This window comes from Osmerus eperlanus, chromosome 22, assembly GCF_963692335.1.
Source record: "Osmerus eperlanus chromosome 22, fOsmEpe2.1, whole genome shotgun sequence".
Classification (NCBI taxonomy): Eukaryota; Metazoa; Chordata; class Actinopteri; order Osmeriformes; family Osmeridae; genus Osmerus; species Osmerus eperlanus.
Window position 1 is genome coordinate 4160971 of NC_085039.1, and position 21489 is coordinate 4182459.

General features: G+C 44.8%; 1 protein-coding gene across 2 annotated transcripts in view; it reads right to left on the reverse strand.

Annotated features, from left to right (window-relative positions):
- Window positions 1–640: 640 nt before the first annotated feature.
- LOC134008646 (protein jagged-1b-like) overlaps window positions 641–21489 on the reverse strand; it is a 28155-nt gene continuing 7306 nt past the window's right edge. Inside the window, exons 4-26 of one of the 2 annotated variants that reach the window (XM_062448126.1) lie at window positions 18541–18798; window positions 17744–17804; window positions 17163–17293; window positions 16826–16945; window positions 14424–14537; window positions 14117–14230; window positions 12750–12863; window positions 11940–11986; window positions 11366–11539; window positions 9580–9730; window positions 8580–8744; window positions 7173–7286; window positions 6660–6773; window positions 6222–6335; window positions 5860–5976; window positions 5643–5670; window positions 5176–5261; window positions 4240–4353; window positions 3925–4034; window positions 3509–3739; window positions 3112–3243; window positions 2779–2929; window positions 641–2553 (exon numbers count right to left, since the gene is read on the reverse strand). In XM_062448126.1, the coding sequence (XP_062304110.1) occupies window positions 2033–2553; window positions 2779–2929; window positions 3112–3243; window positions 3509–3739; window positions 3925–4034; window positions 4240–4353; window positions 5176–5261; window positions 5643–5670; window positions 5860–5976; window positions 6222–6335; window positions 6660–6773; window positions 7173–7286; window positions 8580–8744; window positions 9580–9730; window positions 11366–11539; window positions 11940–11986; window positions 12750–12863; window positions 14117–14230; window positions 14424–14537; window positions 16826–16945; window positions 17163–17293; window positions 17744–17804; window positions 18541–18798 (3281 nt within the window). In that variant the 3' untranslated portion in view covers window positions 641–2032. The remainder of the gene's footprint in view (window positions 2554–2778; window positions 2930–3111; window positions 3244–3508; window positions 3740–3924; window positions 4035–4239; window positions 4354–5175; window positions 5262–5642; window positions 5671–5859; window positions 5977–6221; window positions 6336–6659; window positions 6774–7172; window positions 7287–8579; window positions 8745–9579; window positions 9731–11365; window positions 11540–11939; window positions 11987–12749; window positions 12864–14116; window positions 14231–14423; window positions 14538–16825; window positions 16946–17162; window positions 17294–17743; window positions 17805–18540; window positions 18799–21489) is intronic. The other variant, XM_062448127.1, reaches the window with a different exon arrangement.

Consider the following 21489-nt stretch of genomic DNA (forward strand, 5'->3'; position numbering starts at 1 on the left):
GACCACAGCAGTGGAGGGTAGAGTGTGACTGGGTTTTACAAATATTATGGGGAAACATTGGCATGGGAATCTCTGCATCCCAAAGAATAACACAGAGCAAACAAATGAAAACAGGGCCATATGCCCAAGAGAGCATATTGAATTGCTTATCAACCACCATTTTTGTGATAAATGGTGCCACCCCAAAACGTAATTACAAAAAAGTGCACATAAATAATGTCTTACTAATTTGAACTGCAGCATAAAAGCTAGCATAGCATAGGCCCCCAGTGCACTGGGTTCAAGGAACCATTTAAGTTTAGCAGAGTATAGCAGAAAAGCTTGCTTGTTTTTCGTTTCGCAAGTGTCTCATGCTGTTTATTTGTGAGAAAGACAGGCTTGTTCCCACGCAGGTTCCACAGTGTACGGACCCTTTTAAATGCTCTCACATGTCTCAGGAGATGTGTGTGTGAGGACAGCGATGGTTTGGGGGCCACAGACAAAGTAACCTCTGTTTGGCTTCTCAGAGAAACGCATCATTAGTCTTGTTGTCTGGGCTAGAAGTGACTTGCATAACAACCCGGATCTTTGCCAAAGAAACCCCATTGAAAACACCACTAGTCAAAGTATTTCTTTTTTTGTACAAAATATTTAATAAATATTACTTTTCAAAACAAGACTTTATTGCCAGGATCCTCAAAACAAAATACTTTATTCTTAAGTTCTGTAATGCTAAAATCAAATGTACAATTTGTTTTGATTCATCCTCCATTATGAAAGATCTTAAAAAGGGCAAACTACTGAAATAAAACATCTCAAGCCTCTTGATCTCCAATGAAAAGAAGGCAATGTGTCACATGACAGTTTTACAGTGTTCTTATTGGACAACTCTTCAAGTATTAACTTTATTCAAATGTATCCCCATTACGCTAATAAATGCAAATAGTAATTGCAAATACATCAACATAAGGTTTTTTGATTTGTTTCAAAAATCAAAGGATTCAAGGACATTTATGAGTCCCATACTTTACACTTTGTTGTGTACTCACACTGTACATGCAGACATCAACCTTAAAGTAAATGCTTGTTCCCTTAAAAAATGTTTGAGTGGCAAGCAATGTGTCTGCCTCTTTTTTACTTATAAGGACCCTGCAGCAGCAACATTATTCTATTACTATGTCATCTGTCACCTTGCTCCCATTTATATTTAAGTACTTACAATAAACATCCTGGCACATTTAACATAACATGGTATCCAACAACAAACTAAATGTACAAAATGTTTTTTTCAGGCACAAAAATGCCCATCCTATTGTTAAAAAATAAACTATTCTTTCAAGAACACTTTTGGCATTTCTGAAACATACTGAAACAATATTTCAATCCCAAAAAAAGGAAGTTGGAAGCTTACAAAGCTGTCAAACCTTCAAATCTAAACAATGAATATAAATAAAAAAGGAATGATATTTTAAGGCTCTTGGTTATTAAGTTAATAAATCAAATATACACAATGATTAATTAAAAATATGTACAAATCTATACAACATTCTACATTGACACTTAAATTCTTCATATTGGCAGAAACTGCTGACAGACTCAACCTGCCCCAAAACAAAAAATTGTAATAAATATTTTCTTTTTGATATTTGCTGTAGTATGGCACCGCACAAGCCTATCAAATACAGAACTAGTTCCAAGCCAGGATCCTACATAGATATTGCTTGCACAATACTATTGGGACTAGAAAAAAAATTAACAGCTTTCAGAACAACATATAATTGCTTGTTAACCTACATTGCTTTCTCCATTTACACAAAGCAATGCCTCAGAACTAGATTTGATTCAGACGTGAACCTGCAGCACCTGGAAATCCAGCCAACCACAGCCAATTGTTATTTGCTAGTATAAACATACTTTGCTTGTCAAAACATAAATTAACCAGGGAAAGATAAAAACATCTTTTTGATTCAAAAACATAACCGAATGAACTATGGACTGTCCCCTGTATCAACTGTCTAGAGACAGTGAGACCGTCTAATAAGACAGCTTTACGCTATACGATGTACTCTAATCGGTTTAAGCTCTGTGCTGACTCCAAGTCCCTGTTGTCCTTTTTGTTTGTCCAGTTGGGGTGTTTTCCAGATGTGTGTTGCAGGCTTCTGTCCTCTCGGTCCACAAGTGTGTACGCTGGCTGCCTGGGAAACCTTGCCTTCTGAAGCCTCTTCTCTGACTCCTCATCTTCTGAATGCGTCCCGACATCGGAGTTGTTCGTCCGAATCTTGGCGTTGACCGAGTTCTTGTCCTCAAAGAAGTGTGGGTGGTGGTGTTGGTCTTTGCCTGAAGGCAGGCTGCCAGGGGTGTTCTTCTCTATGGGGTTCTTGATCTGGTTGAGCTGCTCTCGGACGTTGTTGACGGCATTGTTGTCCTCGGCGGTCACTGGCATGGCCTGGGTGTTGACCCCCGTGTGGGTGCTCTGCTTCCGCCGCCGCTTGAGGCACCATAGCATTGCAGAAGCCACGACCAGGACCCATATAACAATCATAAGGGAAACCAGAAGAGGCACCAGGTAATCTGCTGGGACAAGAGAGGGATACAGGGGTTGAGAAAACTAAAATATTGTCTGAGAATAGTTACAATTATCAAAACATGTCGATTACAATCCTGGAGTAGAAAGTCATCAAATGGTGGGTTGATATTGGAAACTTATATTGAAAATGCAAAACTCGAAAAGTCTGCTAGCTGGAGAAAATTCCATGTTCAATCACCAACAGATGCGCTTGAAAGGAAGATGTTTCTTACCGCTGGGAATGTGGCTTTGTCTCCTCTGGACGCGGACCTCAGCGATGGCCGTGATGATAGTGTTGTTGCCATTTCTCTTGCTGACCAAATCAATGATCTTGTCGGTGATCTCCTTGATGGGCGACTTGCCTCTCCTTGGATCTTCTGTTGACTTAAAATATCAGAGAAACTTGGATTACTTGTTTTTCCTGACTTTAAAAATCACATCATCCTACTATGAGGAAACATAACCTCACCATTACTTGGCATAAGCTACTGGGCTAAATTAATAACACGAAAAGCACAAATTCTCACACAAATTCAATTCGACACGATAATTCAGAGTGAACTTACGATGGTGACATGAATCTCGTTGTTGGCGGTTAGCGCCGGCTCACAGGTCATGGAGACAGAGTACTCCGACGAGACGTTCCTCACCACGTACAGGCTCCTCAGCTCACTGCAGATGTGCTCCACGGTAACGCCCTGGAACATGCAAACATAGAAAGGTTAGAGGTTAAAGAGTTAAAGGAAACCAAAGCAAAGGCTCGTCCCTCATCACAAAGTAGAAATTGTTTAATCAAATTAGTTGGATTCCCTTCAGACCACGTCTCAGCCCATTTATTGTCTTTTCTAAGTGAATGAATGTATTGTTCATGATCCAATTGAGAAACCCATCGTGTGAACTACTTTCTCCCCCAGGACCATTCGAGGAAGATTAGGACTGAAATGTGTTTTCTTATCAACTCACTTGTGGCATTATGTCCTTGTTGAAGGTAAATGTGACGTTGGCACAGTTGCCATCAGGTCGGCACTCGGCACGAACTGGGAAGCGATGAGAGGGGGACCAGCACTCCCCCTGGTTAGGGCAGGGCTTGATGAAGCAACGCTCATCGCGGATCGGCACGCAGGACTGGCCGGACGAGCAATCGCCTCCGCGCGTTTTACCATGGAGTCTGCATGGCTTGGGGCCGCACCAGATCTATAGGGAAACCATTGTAGTAACCTTTAAAGCCATTTACTGTTTGGTCCGTTAACAAGGCACACCATCTTGTTCTCAAATTGAAAAACCAAGAAAACTTTAACGTTGTGCTGCTTTGTAGGTTAGGTTCGAAATGCATCACAGCCTGCTTTCAGTTTAATACAACTTGCAAAAACGTTTCACACCTTTGTACAAGACACCTTCCCATTGTTGCACTGGCAGGTGTTGCATTCATCATCCCACTTAGTCCCATCAGCAGCCACCAATCCATTGACAACACATGGTCTCCCAGTGACTACAAGGCATAGAAATAAATCAGAAATAAATAACAAGGAATCCATGTCAACATTGCCTCAGACTTAACTACTACTCAAAGGCTTAGTTTCTATACTCTGCCAATATAGTTGTACTCCATAGGTGGTAGTGCACCTAAAAAGTGTAGTTCCTAACTCCATGTGGAGCGTGGACTGCTGGAAAGCGATGGCTGCTTGGGCCCTTACCTTCTTGGCACCTGTGTCCGGTTCTGCCGGGTGGACACAGGCAACGGTAGGCGTTGATCTCGTCTACGCATGTAGAGCCGTAAGCGCAGGGCGAGGACTGGCACTCATTGATGTCTGTGGACACATGCAGGCGAGAATAGCAAGTGTTAGATTCCCAATCAGTTATGGACCTACCATAGACCCATCATCCTGAAATCCGTCTGTTCGTCTGACCGACAAATGTGAGCAACTCCGGAGAGAGATGGAGAACAAGAATGACTTGTTTTTAACTTGTCCCAATCTAACTCAATACTGATTAGGGGTCCGAGAGTACAAGTAGTCAACAGTATCAAGATCTAAATATGCGGCAGGCTAACAGGGTCAGTTGCTCACATTTTCCATGACCATCTATAGGAGGGAAATAACTGCACTAGGTATCATAAGCCCTGGTTTGCGTGCTAACCATTGGTGTCCATTGCTTACTGGTTGGGGATGTCATCAGTGGTAAACAATACAACTAAAAAAACTACCAAATTAGCTCAAAGCTCCCTTTAAAGGGATAGTTAGGGTATTAGACCCAAATCTGATTTAGGTTGACCTATGCCTTTAACAGGATCAAAGCGCTTACTGAAGCATGAACACATCAAACCCATCGACCATAAGCCCTCAGCCACTGTGTTGCCCTGTAGACCCATCGCATCCTTAATACAAAGTCCTGACCTAGCTCTGGCTTAGCCCTGACTTTTGTCATTGCTTAAGCATAGCAAACGGAGAAAGAGACAGACAATGAGAGAGACAAAGAGAGAGAGAGACAGAAACAGAGACAGACAGAGAGACAAAGAGAGACACAAAGAGAGAGAGAGAGAGACAGAGAGATACAGAGAAACAGAGAGAGAGACACAGAGAGAGACAGAGAAACAGAGACAGACAGAGAGACAGAGAGAGTCAATTACTCACTAATCCTGCAGTCAGGTCCGGCGAATCCAGGAGCGCATTCGCACCGGTACCAGTTGTCCCCGTCCACACAAGTCCCACTGTTGTAGCTGGAGGAAGAAAGAAAAAAAGATATTGGTTCATCTCCAAACCAATCACATAATAATTAATCAACAAGATCTAAGAAGGAATGTATCAAGTCATCACAGTTAAATACGTGTATACGTGTAAATTGTAGTCATGTTGTTATCGTTAGGCTGCTGTATGGTAGAAGCAGAATGGGGAAATAAAAGTCATGATGGCCACCTAAAGTCTTAAGTCAAACATGTGATTCCGCCTATTGTTGACTGTGTACATGTCAGTATATGAGAACTGTGTGTATGTGTGCACGTTTCAATGTGTGTATGTGGGAGTGTGTGTTTTATCAGCAGTGGGACATTCCTAAGGAGAGATGTGTTTACTGAGGCTAACTTGGTTTGGGATTGACTTACCAAGGGTGGGGATTGCAATCGTTGGAATCTGTAAAAGGACAAATAAAAAAGGTGAGACACACATTTGGGAGGTTCAGATACACTCAAAAAATTATTTGTAGGTGGGTTTTAGGTGAAAGCGAGCAAAAAATCAAATGATCACTTTAAAAATAAATAAATATATAAAAAGAAACTATGTCTATTAAAACACATTTGTTCCTCCCACACTGCCACTCACTTTGCTTGCAGGTCAAGCCCTCCCACCCCTCCTTGCAGACACAAGTGAAGGAGTCTCTTTTGACCACGCAGGTGCCCCCATTCTCACAGGGACTGGGTAGGCAGCTGCTGTTCTTCGCTAGGGAGACAAACATAACCTTTAGCCATCATGTTAGCTGGCAAACAGAACCTTTAACCAACAGGCTAGCATGTGAAAAAATCTGAAATAAACTCTGAAAACAAAGTGCAGAAAACCACAATGGAATTAGAATTGTCATACTGAAATGTGCACAGAAAATTACTACTGTGAATGTGTAAGCTAAGGTGTTGCCATGTAAAGGTTTGATGGTGTATATCTTGGTGAGGGCTGGTTGCTAAACTCACCTATATTACAGGTGGCCCCCTCCCATCCAGCTGCACACATGCATTTGAAGGCATCCCCTTCGTCGTAGCATGTTCCGCCGTTGTTACACGTCACCTCGTCACACTGACTTTCCCCTGGGTAAACAGCAGGCTTGTGTTAGCGATAGCTAGCTAACATGCGGCAGTCAAGCTCACTTTTGGGTCAGTCATAGTCTTAAAGCCTGCCCTCTAAACCTGTGCCATCTCTGCCTTTGTGAACACAGCAGACGCACATATGGCGACAAGCACGCACATGCGCCACAACATCACACACACACGCGCAACTCAAGCACTTGCACGACCACCAACATTTGAATTGTCCCAAACACAATTTACACTGGAACCCACCTCCCCACCAAATCCCACCCCCGGGCTAAACACACATCTTGTGGAAGGAAACCTTGTGTATTAGTTGCTTACTAGAGTGGCAGGTTTTTCCCTTCCACCCGTTCTGACACTCGCAGTAGAAGTCATTCACCAAGTCTCGGCACGTGCCACAGTTGTGGCAGGGGCTCTTGCTGCAATCATCAATGTCTGAGCAAGGGAGAAGGGGGATTGAACATGAACACTTCTGACAGCCTGCAGGGCATCTTGAAAGACCCCCAGGTTAGACCAGTTTTAGAAGGGCATTCATCTGTATCCCCCCCCCCCCCCCAAGAGCAAGATTGATACATTTAACTGTATATATTAACTATAGGGTTTTAACAAATTATAATACAAATAAATATATATATTTGTGTTTAGATACACTATAAGGCTAATTGTGAGACATGTAATACAGTGTGGGGAAATACATGGAAGTCAGTTCATAAAGTGTAAAAACATTTATAAAAGACATGTTGTATACTGTACATTATGGTGATTTCTAAAAAAGGAAACTGAATAGAAAGTGGGAGACAGACCCCCCAGAACCAAGACACTGGGAGAACTTACTGTTCTCACAGTTGGGTCCCTCCCAGCCCTCCGCACAGATGCACTGATACAGGCTGACTTTGTCGATACATGTTCCCCCGTTCTGACATGGCCCGCTCTCACAGTCATTTATATCTGGGATAAAGACACAAAGACAGAATGAGAGAGATGGGGAGGGAGGGAGAGGGAGAACAAGAAATAGGGATAGAGAGGAAAACAAAGTAACAGGCAGAGCGAGAGGGAGGGAGAAAGAAAATTAATTATGACAACATGCACATTCAAAGCATGCAATAGAAGCATGCAAACCACCACAAACTCTTAGAGCCTGTCAATCCCTAGGTTGTTCCCTAGGAGTTTCGGGTTGTCCATAGTCCAGGAACAATGTTCAGGCACACACACTTTCAGTAATGACCTGGATGATGAGCTGAATCAGGTTAGCTACAATTAGGGCTGACGTACAGGGCTGTAGCTCTCCAGGAACAAGGGTTTCACAGCCTAGCTCTACCCCATTTAAGGAGTAAGAACACTGCCTTTCAGTTGACTTGAAGCATTTTCCCCTCGAGCCTCGTATACTGTACTTTGACCATCTCAGGTCAAACAACTAAGCACATAAACTCCCCCAGAATGCCTTATTTTCCTTGGTGTCACTCAAAAACAAAGCAGAGCAAGGTGGGTGGGTGGGGAGGGAGAGGAGTAGGAAGAGCATGAACAACCAGACTTCCTGGCGGTGGTAGTGCAGTGGGGGGGGACTCATTTAACAACTTCTAGCCCCCCGTCCCCGTCCCCCGCCTCCCATTGGCCTGTGAAGGCTAGGGAGGGTGATTAATCTTACCCCTGGCTTGAGACAGGATAGGCCTTGCCTGGGGCCTGCCCCTCCCCTCCATCAAAACTGATAACCCCTGCTTACTGACAGGCTGGTTCGCGTGACTTTCTACAAGCTAGGCTGCTAGTCAGCTACCCTCACATCAATCAAATGGAGCGGGGCTACTGATGCCTAAAGTATTGCTGGGGGGGGGTCTCCACTCAAAACCCAGGGTCTCTCTTAAGAATGTGTCGAAGATAAGCGTCACCGGTTTGGATGGAGCTACCGGACATTCCACACAGTATGTTTTGTGATGTGTCGCGACAGGGAAGAGGTCATTAGTCAGTAGTTGTTATGACTGCTTCTGAGATGCTTGTGTGACTGACTTTTGGCCTACTTTGGTTTGAGAAAGCACACACACACACGGACAATCAGTATTAAGGCCTGCCAGTGCCACCAGAGGGACTTTACAGTCCTTCAAAACACCTCATTGCCCTCATATATCTCTTTTTCTTTTGGGGGGGAAAACCCCTCTTATCTCTTGCAAATGGCACAATTTTCCACCCATTTATCCTCGACCATTCACATGAATATCCATTTCTGGATTAAACACAGGTGTAACTTACTCTCGTGGCAGTAGGCGCCTGTGAATCCTTCTTGGCACACGCAGCTGAACTGGCCACCAGCCTGGCTCCGGCAGCGCCCGTGGGGACCGCACACATTGGATGAAATGAGACGTACCCCTCCCAGGGTGCTGTTGGACGCCACAGCAACTGTGCAGCTGTCAATCACTGCAGAGGAAGGAGCAGCAGGGCGCAGGAAACGATTAGTGCTATTAAAAGGCGGTAACGGTAATCCTGATGTGTTCCATGTGAGCAGACGTATATTTCAGATTATTTGGTTCGCATTTATTTCTGATAAAGCAATGAAAATGAGAAAATCCCAAAACACACATTTTCACTCGTTTTTTTATGTCTGTATGGGTTAGTTCTTGCACTAATCAAAGGTTGAAGCCTCTAAAACACACACACACACACACACACCTTCCATGCTACTAATCACCAAGGGGGGTCAACAGAGAATCTACCAGGAAGAAAACACACTGAACTTGGCAGCTTTTTTTCTGGGCCATTTTCAAGAGGTGAACAAAGGCGGGAGGAGGGAACATTTTCAGAAGCTTAGGCATTCTGTCAGAAGGTGATGTTTGAAGGGAGTGTCCTTGTCAAAAAGGAGTTTGGCACTGTCAGGATTAAAAACATGAAACCAAATCTTAACCCTTCCCATGGTAACAAGGCCCTGGGGGAGAAGGCAGAAAATGGGTTTGTGGTGTGGCTCGCTAATGCTAGGCCTCCAAACAACAATGGGATGACACACACTCAGCACAATGGCCTTGAGTTAGCGAGATTAATTTACATCTCTTCCGGCTACATAAGCCTCCTTTTCCTATTTACAGTTGGCTATAAAATAAGTGTCCTCAGATTGAAGATCTACAAGGGTTAGCTTTTATTAGTGTTAGCCTAGCCAGTTAGCTTAACCAGTTAGCCTAAGAAATGCTTAGTCGACTCCTTGCAACACTGTGAATACCAAAATAATAAGAAAAAGAAAATAGCAGAATGCAATATAAACCTTTGCAGGGGGTGGTGCGACAATGGTCCTTAAGGTGAGAACAGTTCTTGCCCTCGTAGTCTTCAGGACATTTGCAGAAGTAATCTGTTGCCAGATTGAAACACTGGGCACCATTTTGACACAGGCTTGGCATGCAGTAATCGATATCCAGCTGAGAAGGTGAGATAAAGAAAAAGATGACAATTAGACTAACGTAAGGACAGGCATACCTATAATTTGGCATTGCCTATGGTAATACTCTACACCAGTGTTGCCACAGTTACTTTGAAAAAGTAACTTAGTTACATTACAAGTTGAGTCAGGTGGCTGAGCGGTTAGGGAATCGGGCTAGTAATCTGAAGGTTGCCAGTTCGATTCCCGGCCGTGCCAAATGACGTTGTGTCCTTGGGTAAGGCACCCTACTTGCCTCAGGGGGAATGTCCCTGTACGTACAAGTCGCTCTGGATAAGAGCGTCTGCTAAATGACTAAATGTAAGTTACTTGATTTTAAAAGTAACTAAGTTAGATTACAAGTTACTTTATTAGTTACATTCAGCAGCTGCCGACAACACCCCCGCCGCCTCAACATAAAAATAGGTGCGTTCGACTTCATGCAGCGCCGGCGTCGCCTGCAGCCAGGCTGACTTGAAGCAGCCAATGGCATTCTCAACTTCAAGGCAGCCGGCTGCAGCCGGCTGTCGGCGCCGCCGGTGCTGCATGAAGTCGAACACACCTATTGACAACTGGCTCTATAAGTTTGACTGTGCAGTGCTGCGACTCCAAATGTTTCTTCAAATTTGACGTCGTGTTTTTGTAGCTTGATAGCACTTTGTCGCCACCAGCACAGAGTGTACAACGAACCTTGATATTTCCATCTTTAGTTGACAAATACTCAAAATAGTGATTGTATTTCCAACTTGAAAATGCACATCTCTCTCTCTCCTGCTACATTGTTGTTTGTGTCGCTGAGTGGTAGGTCTATGTATATACACGTGACGTGACCCTCGTGCTGAAAATGTGACTTAATTGTCGCATAGGCTTAACTCCCAGAGACGCAAGAAGAAATCAAATATATATTTTACTATTAATGACAAAATAGTAACGCACAGTGACTTGGACAAGTAACTTTAATCTGATTACTGGTTTGGAAATAGTAACGCGTTAGATTACTCGTTACTGAAAAAAGTGGTCAGATTAGAGTAACGCATTACTTAGTACCGGCATCACTGCTCTACACATTACCATGGAAACCAGCTCAAGAACCAAAAGCCAAATCTCAACAAATGGTAAGGTTTTAAGGGGGGGGGGGGGGGGGTTAGATTTGGCAGATAAAAGTTTGTTCGTTGTGCATCCAAGTGCTAACAAGCGTGACAAAGCCATGGTTTCGTATTGCATCGATCCCTGAGTGAGACACGGGTGCGAGTACATTACAGCGGAGGGGCTGGCGAGAAGAGAGAAAGGTGAGTGAAGGGAAACAATAGCGAAAACATTGAGGAGGGTATGAAAACAGATCATGGCCAAGAGATTAAGAGTTTGAGAGGCTGCCCTGTAACAGATTAAAATATCCGATTACCTCACCTCCCACATCCTCCCATTAACCATTAACTCTATGGGTAAGCACTTATCTAAACTTGTATCCATGACTTGGGAAGATTCTGCCTTCCCTGATGAGGCAGAGCCTTGATCTAAAAACAGGTACGGATGTTTTGATGTGAGGAAACATTTGATTCTCTAAATCTGTTATTTGGGAAACGTCTACCCACCGTGGAGAGTCCTTGGTGGTGGGAGTGGTCTGATGACTGCTCACCTGACATAGTTGGCCATAGAAACCTGATGGACATAGGCAATGGAAGCCATTTGTGTCATCCTGGCAACGGCCACCATTCAAACAGGGGCCACTGGCACATTGGTCGATGTCCTTCTCACAGTGCTCGCTACCAAAGCCTGGCGGACACACGCATCTGTACCCGTTCACCACGTCCTGCAAGAAAGAGAGGGAGACAGAGAGAGAGAGAGACAAAGACAGAAAGGGAGACAGAGAGAAAGAAATCGGCGGTGAGGGTGGGTGGAATGGGTGTTATAAAAAACAAACCATTGTGAGTGGGACACACACACACAACTGCAATTGAAAAGATGTATTTTTCCTGGCAGGGGACAAGAATGTTTATGGTAATCTGATCTATTGTATGGAAGCCTTCCGTCTATCCACATCCCTTGTCTCTGTCTCTCTATCTAACACACACAGATACTTGTGTCTGTGCTCTTAGAGCATGTGTCAGCATATGCCATTTTTAAAACGTCTACAAAGAATGAAGACAGAAAGGGGTAAAAAAAAAAACATTAAAAACTTTCTATCAATCTGATCAAACAGAAACACTTACCTTACAGGTTCCACCATTCTGACATTGGCCCTGGCAGTTGTTGACATCTGATGGTAGAGTAACATTATAATTCACATTGTAATAATTAAAATGATAAAATGTTTGTCTAAAAAAGGGGGCATCACTTATTTTTTATAAAAAAAACATTATGTACACCATTTGACTCCACTAAGGCATGGCCCTGATAAGAACTCTTGTCAAGATTTCCTGTGAGCTTTCCTCCAGATAAGCTTGTTAAGAATGGGTGGGAAAAGCACAGTGATTCACGCTGCCTTGGTTAGCCAAGCCTTCACACGATTGTTGTGGGCAGACGTTATCTTAACGTTATCGTCGGCCGGCTGTGCAAGCAGACCTAATGACTTGCGATAAAAGTGTGTTGTTCTTTTACTAAGTAATTGTTTTCCCCTCTTCTTCTGCACTAGGCCATTTCCACACTGACCACTCCCCTGGTCCATAAAACACTCAAGGGCTTGGCCAGGCCCTGAAGATGAACGATAGCCTTAACCTTTACGTGGAGCTGCCATGAAAAACACTGCCCCCTCCCCCCACACACAAGTCACTCCCTGTTTGAAAAGAGTTGATTTACAGTCAGCCGGTCTAACCTTGGGTCTCAGAATTACAATATTGTGTGCTTGCTGCTAGTACACCCCAGAACAGTAGCCGATGGCTCTAGAAATAATTATTGCTTGGCCTCTGTGTAAGATGAGCCACCTTAATAGATAAGGTGCTGTAGGAGCGAGGCTGGAACCAAAGCCTGCATTCTCTGAGCTGCCATCACAACACCTACAAGCAGTGGTTCCTGATACTTACTTGTGTCACAGTTCTGGCCCATCCAACCGGGAAGGCACTCGCAGAAGTAGCTACCAATCAGGTTGCGGCAGGAGTTGGAGTTGACGCAAGGATCCATGTCACACTCGTTGGCGTCTAAAACCCCACGATGACAAGAAAAAAAACAAGAGAAAAGGAATTCCAGTGTCAGATTGAGAGGTGTGTGTAACCTAGCAATGGAATGTGTGTGTGGTGGGAGGTGGTGGTCAGCCCCATAGATATATATAAAGACTAGATGTCTTACGGCGGAGTCTAGAACGTCCGCACATGGCGGCCATCTTGCTACAGTCAACTCGCTCACCCATAACATTGTGTTGATTCTACATGTACTTTTTAAATGACCATAACTTGCTCAATTTTCAACCGATTTTGAAACGGTTTGGTTTGTTATCAATGTCAGAGATGTCGTTATGCCACTGCATACTTCTATTCTCAAAAAAAAAACATTGATTGACATTGATAACAAACCAAACCGTTTCAAAATCGGTTGAAAATTGAGCAAGTTATGACGCGGACGAGACATCTACCCTTTATATATATCTATGGTCAGCCCGCTTTCATTCTAGAAGAGTCTTGTCTGTTACCATGGAGAAAAGCTATTGGGACAAACAAACAAACAGAACTATCCTGCCAGAGGTGGATGGTGAATCGGTGAAGGTTGTAGGGGGGGGGGGTAAAATAAAAGGCCAGAAGAGGGAAAGAGATTGTGGAGGAAAAGTGTGGGGCAGTTGGGGCCAGTTGTTAGTGGATTAAAAGCAAGTGAATAGAGTTTACGGCACCCACCAACATCTTCACAGCAACCCCCTGTCCCTGACCCCGTCCCAAAGGAGTCATTCCTTAAAGGATGATCTTGCCCCTGCAGATTAGGAAATCCCACTTTAATCCCTTGCCACCAAGGACTCCCAAAAGGAGCCATGGAATGGAATGCAATGCCCAAAAGACCTCAGCGCCATCACACAGGGCTCAACATGTGAAAAATCAAGTTTTTAACCACCAGGCCAGGGACCTGCTGCGTGGGCACATTTCCATTCCATTTTTTTCCATTCTAAAACCCTCCAGAGCACTGTCCCATGATTGTCCCTGTCCGCTGGTTGTTGTTTTTTTTTCACATTTGTGTTTTTTGGGGAAAATATATAAATATACTGAATAAATAGCTAAGAAACCAAATAGAGGAATGACTAGAAAAGTCACAGGTACTGAAGCAAGCTGGAATATTTTGGGATTGAGGAGGACTGGAGGGTCAAGGACCAAGACGAGTTGTGGCTTTTCAAATGTTGGGAGAATGATGGGGAGAAGAAGAAAAAGCTCAGTGGGATTCAGGTGAACTGAAGGGATTCAGATGAAGCTACCGATGAGGCAGGTCTTGCCAGTCCACTGGGATGGACAAGTGCACTTGAAGCCGTTGACCTGGTCCTGACAAGTGCCCCCATGACTGCAGGGATTGGGGAAACACTCGTCCACATCTGACAAAAGGAGGAGGAGAGGACACGTTTAGCCTCCATCCTGGGATTTCAGTACTAACTTCCTTATTAATTCATACATGTCTATATGAGCCTCCAAATGCATTTCTCATGCGACGTTGCAATTCTACAGGGGTGTCAACAGTCCTCATAATCCCACTCCCATCCGTCCCCCCGTGCACCCATCAGGTCTTACTGCTGGTGCAGGAGGGCCCACTCCACCCGGGGGCGCACTGGCACTCGAAGCCCTGGCTGGTCTCCACACAGCTGCCCCCGTTGAAGCACGGCTCCGACAGACAGGCATGCTCCGCTGCATTGGAAGGAGAAGGAGAGGAGAAAGAAAAACGAACATTAAGGCCTGAAGTGGATGAGGAGGGTTGTTTAGAAAGAGAGGATGAGAGAGAGTGACAATATGAGTGAATGACAAAGCAAATTGGAAGAAGAAGGGGGGGGGGCGCAGAGAAATAGAGAGAGAGAAAGAGCGAAAGAGGGAGCGAGAGAGTTTCTCTCTGTGGTTCTCACACTGCAGGAGGGTGAGGTGGGTGCTGGGTTTCCCCCCCTAGCTCATGTCAGTTCCCACCGGTTCTCAGTTCTCTCCCCGGCTACCGCCAGCAGAGAGGAAAGCCCCTTTGCCCTCTCGCTAACCAGCTCTGGACCACACCATGCGGAGGCTCAGTGTGTGTGTGTGTGTGTGTGTGCGCGCGCGCACGTGACAAAACTAATTTTGAGAGAGAGAGAGAGAGAGAGAGAAAGAGAGAGAGAGAGAGAAGGTGATTGAGTCAAGGAGAAAAATGCTGATGCAGAAGTAAAGAGAGGGAGAAAGTGACAGATCAGGAGAGAGACGGATGAAGAGAGAGACAAAGAGAGTGAGCGAGCATAATGATGGATGGGAATGCACAACTAAAAGGCAGAGGCCAAACCAGATGGGAAAAGATAAGGCAATGGAATGCGATGGCAGAAACTGTCACCGCAAATGATGGAGTGAAAAAGAAACCCCATGTAAGGGGAGGGAAATAAGGAATTACGGTATTTAAGAAGCCTGAGTTTGCAAAACAAAAACAAACTAAGAAAAGAAAATGTCCCAATATTCCTCTCACTAGCCCCTAAGGGGGGTGTTGAGGGGACTAGCAGGAAGCCGTCTGTCACGCCGCACTGACCCACACGGCCACGCACCATGACTTCCATTTGAGTGCAAATCATCCTCTCCCTCAACAGCAAGAGGGGAGGAAATGGAGAGAAGAGACGGAAAGAGGTAAACGCCACGAGTCACAATGGATTTCTCCTCCACTAATCAATGAATGGTTTACATTCTTGGCTGGGATTGCATGGAGCGGAGAATGAAGACTGTCGACTGGTGACAAGGCTTTAGGCGGCGAGGGAGGGGGACAGGAGGGACAGAAGACAAGGAAGAGGGAATATAGAGGGAGAGACCATACGGAAGTGTGGAGAGAAAAAGCATGAGGAAGAAAAGAGGTGATCGAAAGAAGAACAGTAGACCAAGGTAGGGAGGGAGTAGCTGCTGGCTATGAGAAGAAAGCTTGGTTGGAAACCCCCCCTCTCCCCCTCCCTCTCCCCCTCCCTCTCCCTCTCCCTCTCTCTCTCTTTCCCTCCATCCCCTCTTTGAGATGACCGGCAGTGATAGCTTTCAGGAGGAGATAGAGAGAGTGACAGAGAGAGAAAACAGAGGGGGCAACTCTCCTAGACAAACACTAACCCCATACTTCCAACTGCTAAAGCCTACAAATGGGGCTTCATCCACAATTAGCTGAGTCATGCCTCGGATGACCCCATGCAAAACGAGGTCTCCTGTCGACTTACTCACAACACACTATACACAAACTTTATTGACCGAGTTTAAGTTCAAACAAACATAGATAATTTTACTGAAATCACAAACCCTTTTCAACAAACTCATGTCCTTAAATAAATAATGTGTAACCATAATTGTTAGTAAAGTATCCCAACCTAAGAGATATTCACACTCAAAAACAAACAAAATATATAAAAATGACCTAATGAGGTAGCTCCACAAAACACAACAACCTTAGGGCGTGGGACAAGTTATCCGGATAAATGTAAAAAAATATATATACACATAATAATAAAGGGGCAGATTCATTCTCTGGTTCCCTGGGCGATGCCTTAACGAGGCAACATCCTCTTGGGTGGGGTGAGCACGGGATGGGGACACTGTGCACCCCAAAGAATGCTGGCCAGGAACCTCCCTGCACGGATAGGTTAAGCTCAGAACTGACCCTTGACCCCTGAACTGCGACACAACTTCCCACAGAGTCTCAGGGACGAGTGATTGCGATCTGGTTCCGGCCAGGAGTTAAATCACATGAAGAACTCATGAGCTAATCAACAAGCCACATGAACGTTACACAAGTTTTGAGTTATGAGAATGAAGCAATCAAAGGTAAAAGTTAAAAGAAAGGAAGTGAGTAGAGTCTCTAAGACAGATAGAAAACTAGATCGATAGAGTGAGATAAAAGACAGTGTAAACAACAAGATTATCACCACTGTGTTTACATCTACAGTGTATCATTTGATATCTTTCCAATGTGTGACAGCCAAGTTTGGCTGAGGGACACTCACCTCTCTCACAGTTGACCCCGGAGTAGCCTTCGGGGCAAGCACAGTGGTGCTTGTCAGGCCCTGTGTTACTGCAGGTCCCCCCGTTCAGACAAGGCTGGCGCGTGCCACAGGAGTTCAGATCTGGAAGACAGGATTGGACCATGAACAAATATCAGGGGGGTTGGGGGGATGTTCCATTTTTCACAAGACGTCAGTATAACTGCCTAAGCACCAGGGAGTGTTGTGTGTGTGTGTAACCTACTACTTATGACACACATCTGGGTTCATGTCTTCCATAACATAATAGTTACTCACACTGATCTGTGTGTTCTTTGTGTGTTTGTCCTTGTCCTCCTACCTTTGTCACAGAGTTGGCCTCCGAAGTTGGTGTCACACAGACACTGCCATGGTTCCACACAGGTGCCATAGACACACCCAGGGTGAGGGATGCACTTGTCGCAGTACTCCCCCTGCCATCCGTACAGACACCTGAAGCGTACACATACACAAAGGGATTTATAAACAGACTCAAAACATTTAGGATCAGACAGGGCCAAACACTGCTCCTTCTCTTGTCAGGAGAAGAGCTTGTCTGGACAGGGCACCAGAAAGGGTGGCTGAGTCATAACAAAAACAGATGGAACTCAAGCACATAACCATACAATCTTTCCCCTGGTAGACATCACCACCCTCGCTCAGGGCAATCCATGACCACGTGTTTATAGCCAAAAATGTGAGAATAAACAGCAAAACCAATTGACAGTGTTGCACCAGTATGGAGTGAACTACAAACTATTGTATGCATATGGAGTGAGCCAAAACAAAGTCTTCTACAACGCCAATAGACGCTAGTTCTGTTTTCAGCTGGGAAGCTAAAGGCGTATGTAGGGTACCTCAAGTAACAATAGTAAAAAAAACGTAAAAAAATGTAGAGCTTACTTGCAATCTCCTGGCACTTTACAGGATCCATGTTTTGTGCTACAGCCCTGCCGGCAGATAGCTGGGTAGCAGACAAAGCACAAGTGAGAGAGAGAAAGAGAGAAAGATAAAAGTGTAACATGATAACTGGGAATAAACAAGGGCATGAGAAAGAAAGTGATGTGGAGAATAACAATGATGATGTCAGCCCCCTCTCCAAAAACACTCCTAACCCCCCCACCCTCTCCCACCATCATCATCATCCCCGGCCCTCTGCCACCATTTCATCCACCAAACTCGTGGGAATGTTCTAATCTCCAACTAGTCCAGTAATCCTACAAAATCCAAGACTTATCCCGGGTCCTGCCAGCGATCCCCTGTTGGAGGATACAGGGCCTGGGCGGGGGTGAGGGGGGCTGCGCTGGCGCGTTGCAGCAGCAAATTCCAAAAGGCAATGCTAACTATTTGTACTAGCCACTGCATGGGGCCCGAATCTGCAGCACTAATACCTCTGTTTGAATGGTTGAAAAAGCCAGCTTGACTGCCTGTCCTGATATCAGTTATTCAAACTCTCTCCTGTACTCTGTCTCTCTCTTTCTGTCACACTAGTCTGGCTCAGGTAAGCCTGGTTCATCTAAACGTCTGTTTTACGACAGCTTCATCTGGCTGAAGGAAAAGTCTTGTTTTGGTCAACTATCACACTAACAACGCTGGCCTGCATGTCATTTCTCATCATCATCAGATTGACTGACCACATGTACGCAATGACTTTTTGCATGGGATACCATACACAATGCAAATTCTTTTCAAACCCTTACCAGTGTTGCATTCTGGTCCGGACCAGCCCTCCAGGCAGGTTTTGTTGCCGTTGTGGTCGCAGTCATAGTGACCAAAGAAGTCGTCCCGGGGCCGGCAGAACTTGTTGCAACCAAAGCCATAGTAGTGCTCGTCGCAATTCACACGGATCTGGTATTCAAACTTGGCCACCGGCCCATTATGCTTCACGTTCTGCCACTGGCGGCTAGGGTTGATCATGCCCGACTGGACAGCTCTCTCGATCACCTCGCCTCCCACACCTGATTAGGGAACATGGAGGGAAAGATCAGAGAAGGGCACACATGATGGGAATAAAGAAACAGTATGTTGCATATAAAACAAGACCAGACTTGACACATGCATGTAAACATAGTCAAATCCACACTTGCTAGTGAAAGTAACCTATTCATATCTACAATGAGCTTAGCAGTCCACTGCTGCCAACAAACACATGACTTCCAGTCGTGTCTTTGCACTGTCTGGCCATCGTTCTACCCACACACGTCTTTTTCTGACCGCTTTGCCACCCTCCGTGCCCTCTCACCCAAACAAACACAACCTTTGCTTAGGTCGCCACCCAAGCAGAGTTGGGCATTGCCCAGCCTTGGTCTGGAACACCAAGGACACCAGCTGCACCAAGATCACAATTTCCATGGAAGAGTCCTAAATAGCTTATATAAAAAGGTTCCATTGACATCGTTTACTAGTGTATTGAAAACACAGCAGTCAATGTATGACTGCAGCAATTCTGCAAAGATCTTCAAAAGCTTCACAAGAGAGCCTAAAAAGTATGTGAGTTTATTTACTTACTTTTGGGGAGGTGTTTTTTGTTACTCTAGTGTCAGTTGTAGTGCCATAGGCCAGACATAGTCATATTTCAGACCATTCTAGAATCCTGAGCTGGACTGTGGTATTTCTCCGGAGGGGTGTAAAGTGTGGTTGGGGTGAGGTGACACTCTTGCTCTACCCAAGGCTGGAGCAAGAGGGTCTTCGCCAAAAAACTGACAAAATGAAACTAGAGCCCGACCTTGAAGCAAACTGCAACCAGTCACATCAAACAGGAAAAGCCCAGGATGAAAATGGTGTAAGAACTAGCACTGAGGGAGCAGATGAAAAAATGTTGTTCACATCAAAGACGTTTACTGTACCACCTGAGAAATTCTTTACAAATATTTAAACCTCTCAGTTCAATGGTGAATATTGCTTGGGCAGTCAAGGTAACACTAGCCTGACAGTTGGTACTGAACCAATGGGTCAAGATTATTGAAGCAAAATGTAAGGCATTAAACAAGTTAGTACTTGTTAGGTTGGTTTAACATTAGCTTTAAATCATCATGGAACAGATTTTAATCAGCCTGCTTATTCCCATTCACCTGCCTTATCCTGTTGACGTTTACCATCAATATTTGACCAGTCCTTGTTTGGCCCTCTTACTTAATAGCTCTTTTCAGATGATCTAGTTCTATGTGTCAGCAGGAGGGCTAAAAAATATAAGATTTGTCATTCTCATATAAAACCTTAGTTTGTGGCAAACCATGTGGCAGAAAAGTACAATTCAGTTTCAAGCCCAAAGCAATATTGTCTGGGCCTTTCTCCCTGTCCTCCCCCTTTCCTGCCAAAGCACACCTGGACAGAGGTCAACGTACTCAGGGGCCGACTTCACACTGGCCCTATAATAGCTCCCTGGGGGACGCTAAATGCAACACACAGCCAGTGCTCCCACTGACCGCCTAAGGGCTGACGGTCCAGCCGAAAAACAAACAAACCTCAGCTGCAGCATGCTCCCTCCCTCCTCCACTTATCGCACTAGCGGTCGGTCTTTTCTGAATGGTCCTATTGCATCATTCTATAGCAGCGTAAGTAACCATAAACAGTTAAGAAAGGGTTAAGAGACAATTTAATTGGGCAACATCTAGTTTGTCATCCAGTTGTGCACTGCTCAACAGTATGGAACTTTACAATTGGGAGCGGGAGCGCATGCACACGCACAACAGTGCGACTTTATTTGTAAACAACAAGTATGATAAAAGCAAACAAGTAGCCTTCTACCTGCTATCAGCCATCAAATATTTGTAAACATTTTGGGATGAGGGGCTCCCTACCTTCGCCATCTCCAACTTTAACCCTGAACCTCTTTACGTTTCTCTTATTTCCTTCCAATCCCCTTTTCTTTCCTCCTAGCAAAGGTCTCTCTTAGGACAGCCTGGACCTAACTCACCTCATAAGCATTACACACGCAAGTGTGCCTTAAAGGGGTCATTGATTGCAGAACCGAATTTACCTTGTCACAGTTGAATAATGACAGTTCAGTGTGTAAAATGGACATACAGTGAACCCCAAAGTCCATTGACACCTCTTTCCTATGCAAATCGCACAATTAAAAAATGTAGCTGTAAAACGGTAGGTTTTGAAAAAGCAACCGAACTGATGTCAGTTCGGTGGCTCCACCTTTTTTGGCTCTGGTCTGTACCTTTGTCACGCCCAAAAATTTGCTGCGCGCTGCTCTGTGTACTTCCACTGAATTACAAAGAAGAACGTTTTTCAAGGCTATTGAAAATTGACTATGGTCGTAAATGCAGTGTTCCAGCCTGTACAGGGAATGCTGACACTTTTCAGTGTCTTCCCATGGAACCAAACACTCGACGGGCTGTGATGTTCGTCTATGAGAAGATCCTTGTGCAGTTTGACCCTCAATTACACATTTGCTCGAACCATTTCACGGAAGACAGTTTTGAAAACCTGGGACAATGTAAAGCAGGATTTGCTATGAAGCTGTTGCTGAAAATAGGTGCTGTTCCGACCTTATGTTCATCACAGCAATCGTATGATGTTGTCGCTAAGTTATTAGCAATGCTAACGTATCGTGCCTGTATCTAGCACCGGTAGAATGTATGATGATTTAGTTTACTGGCAATGGGGCGAACGTTATTTCATGTTCCTGACTGTGTTTT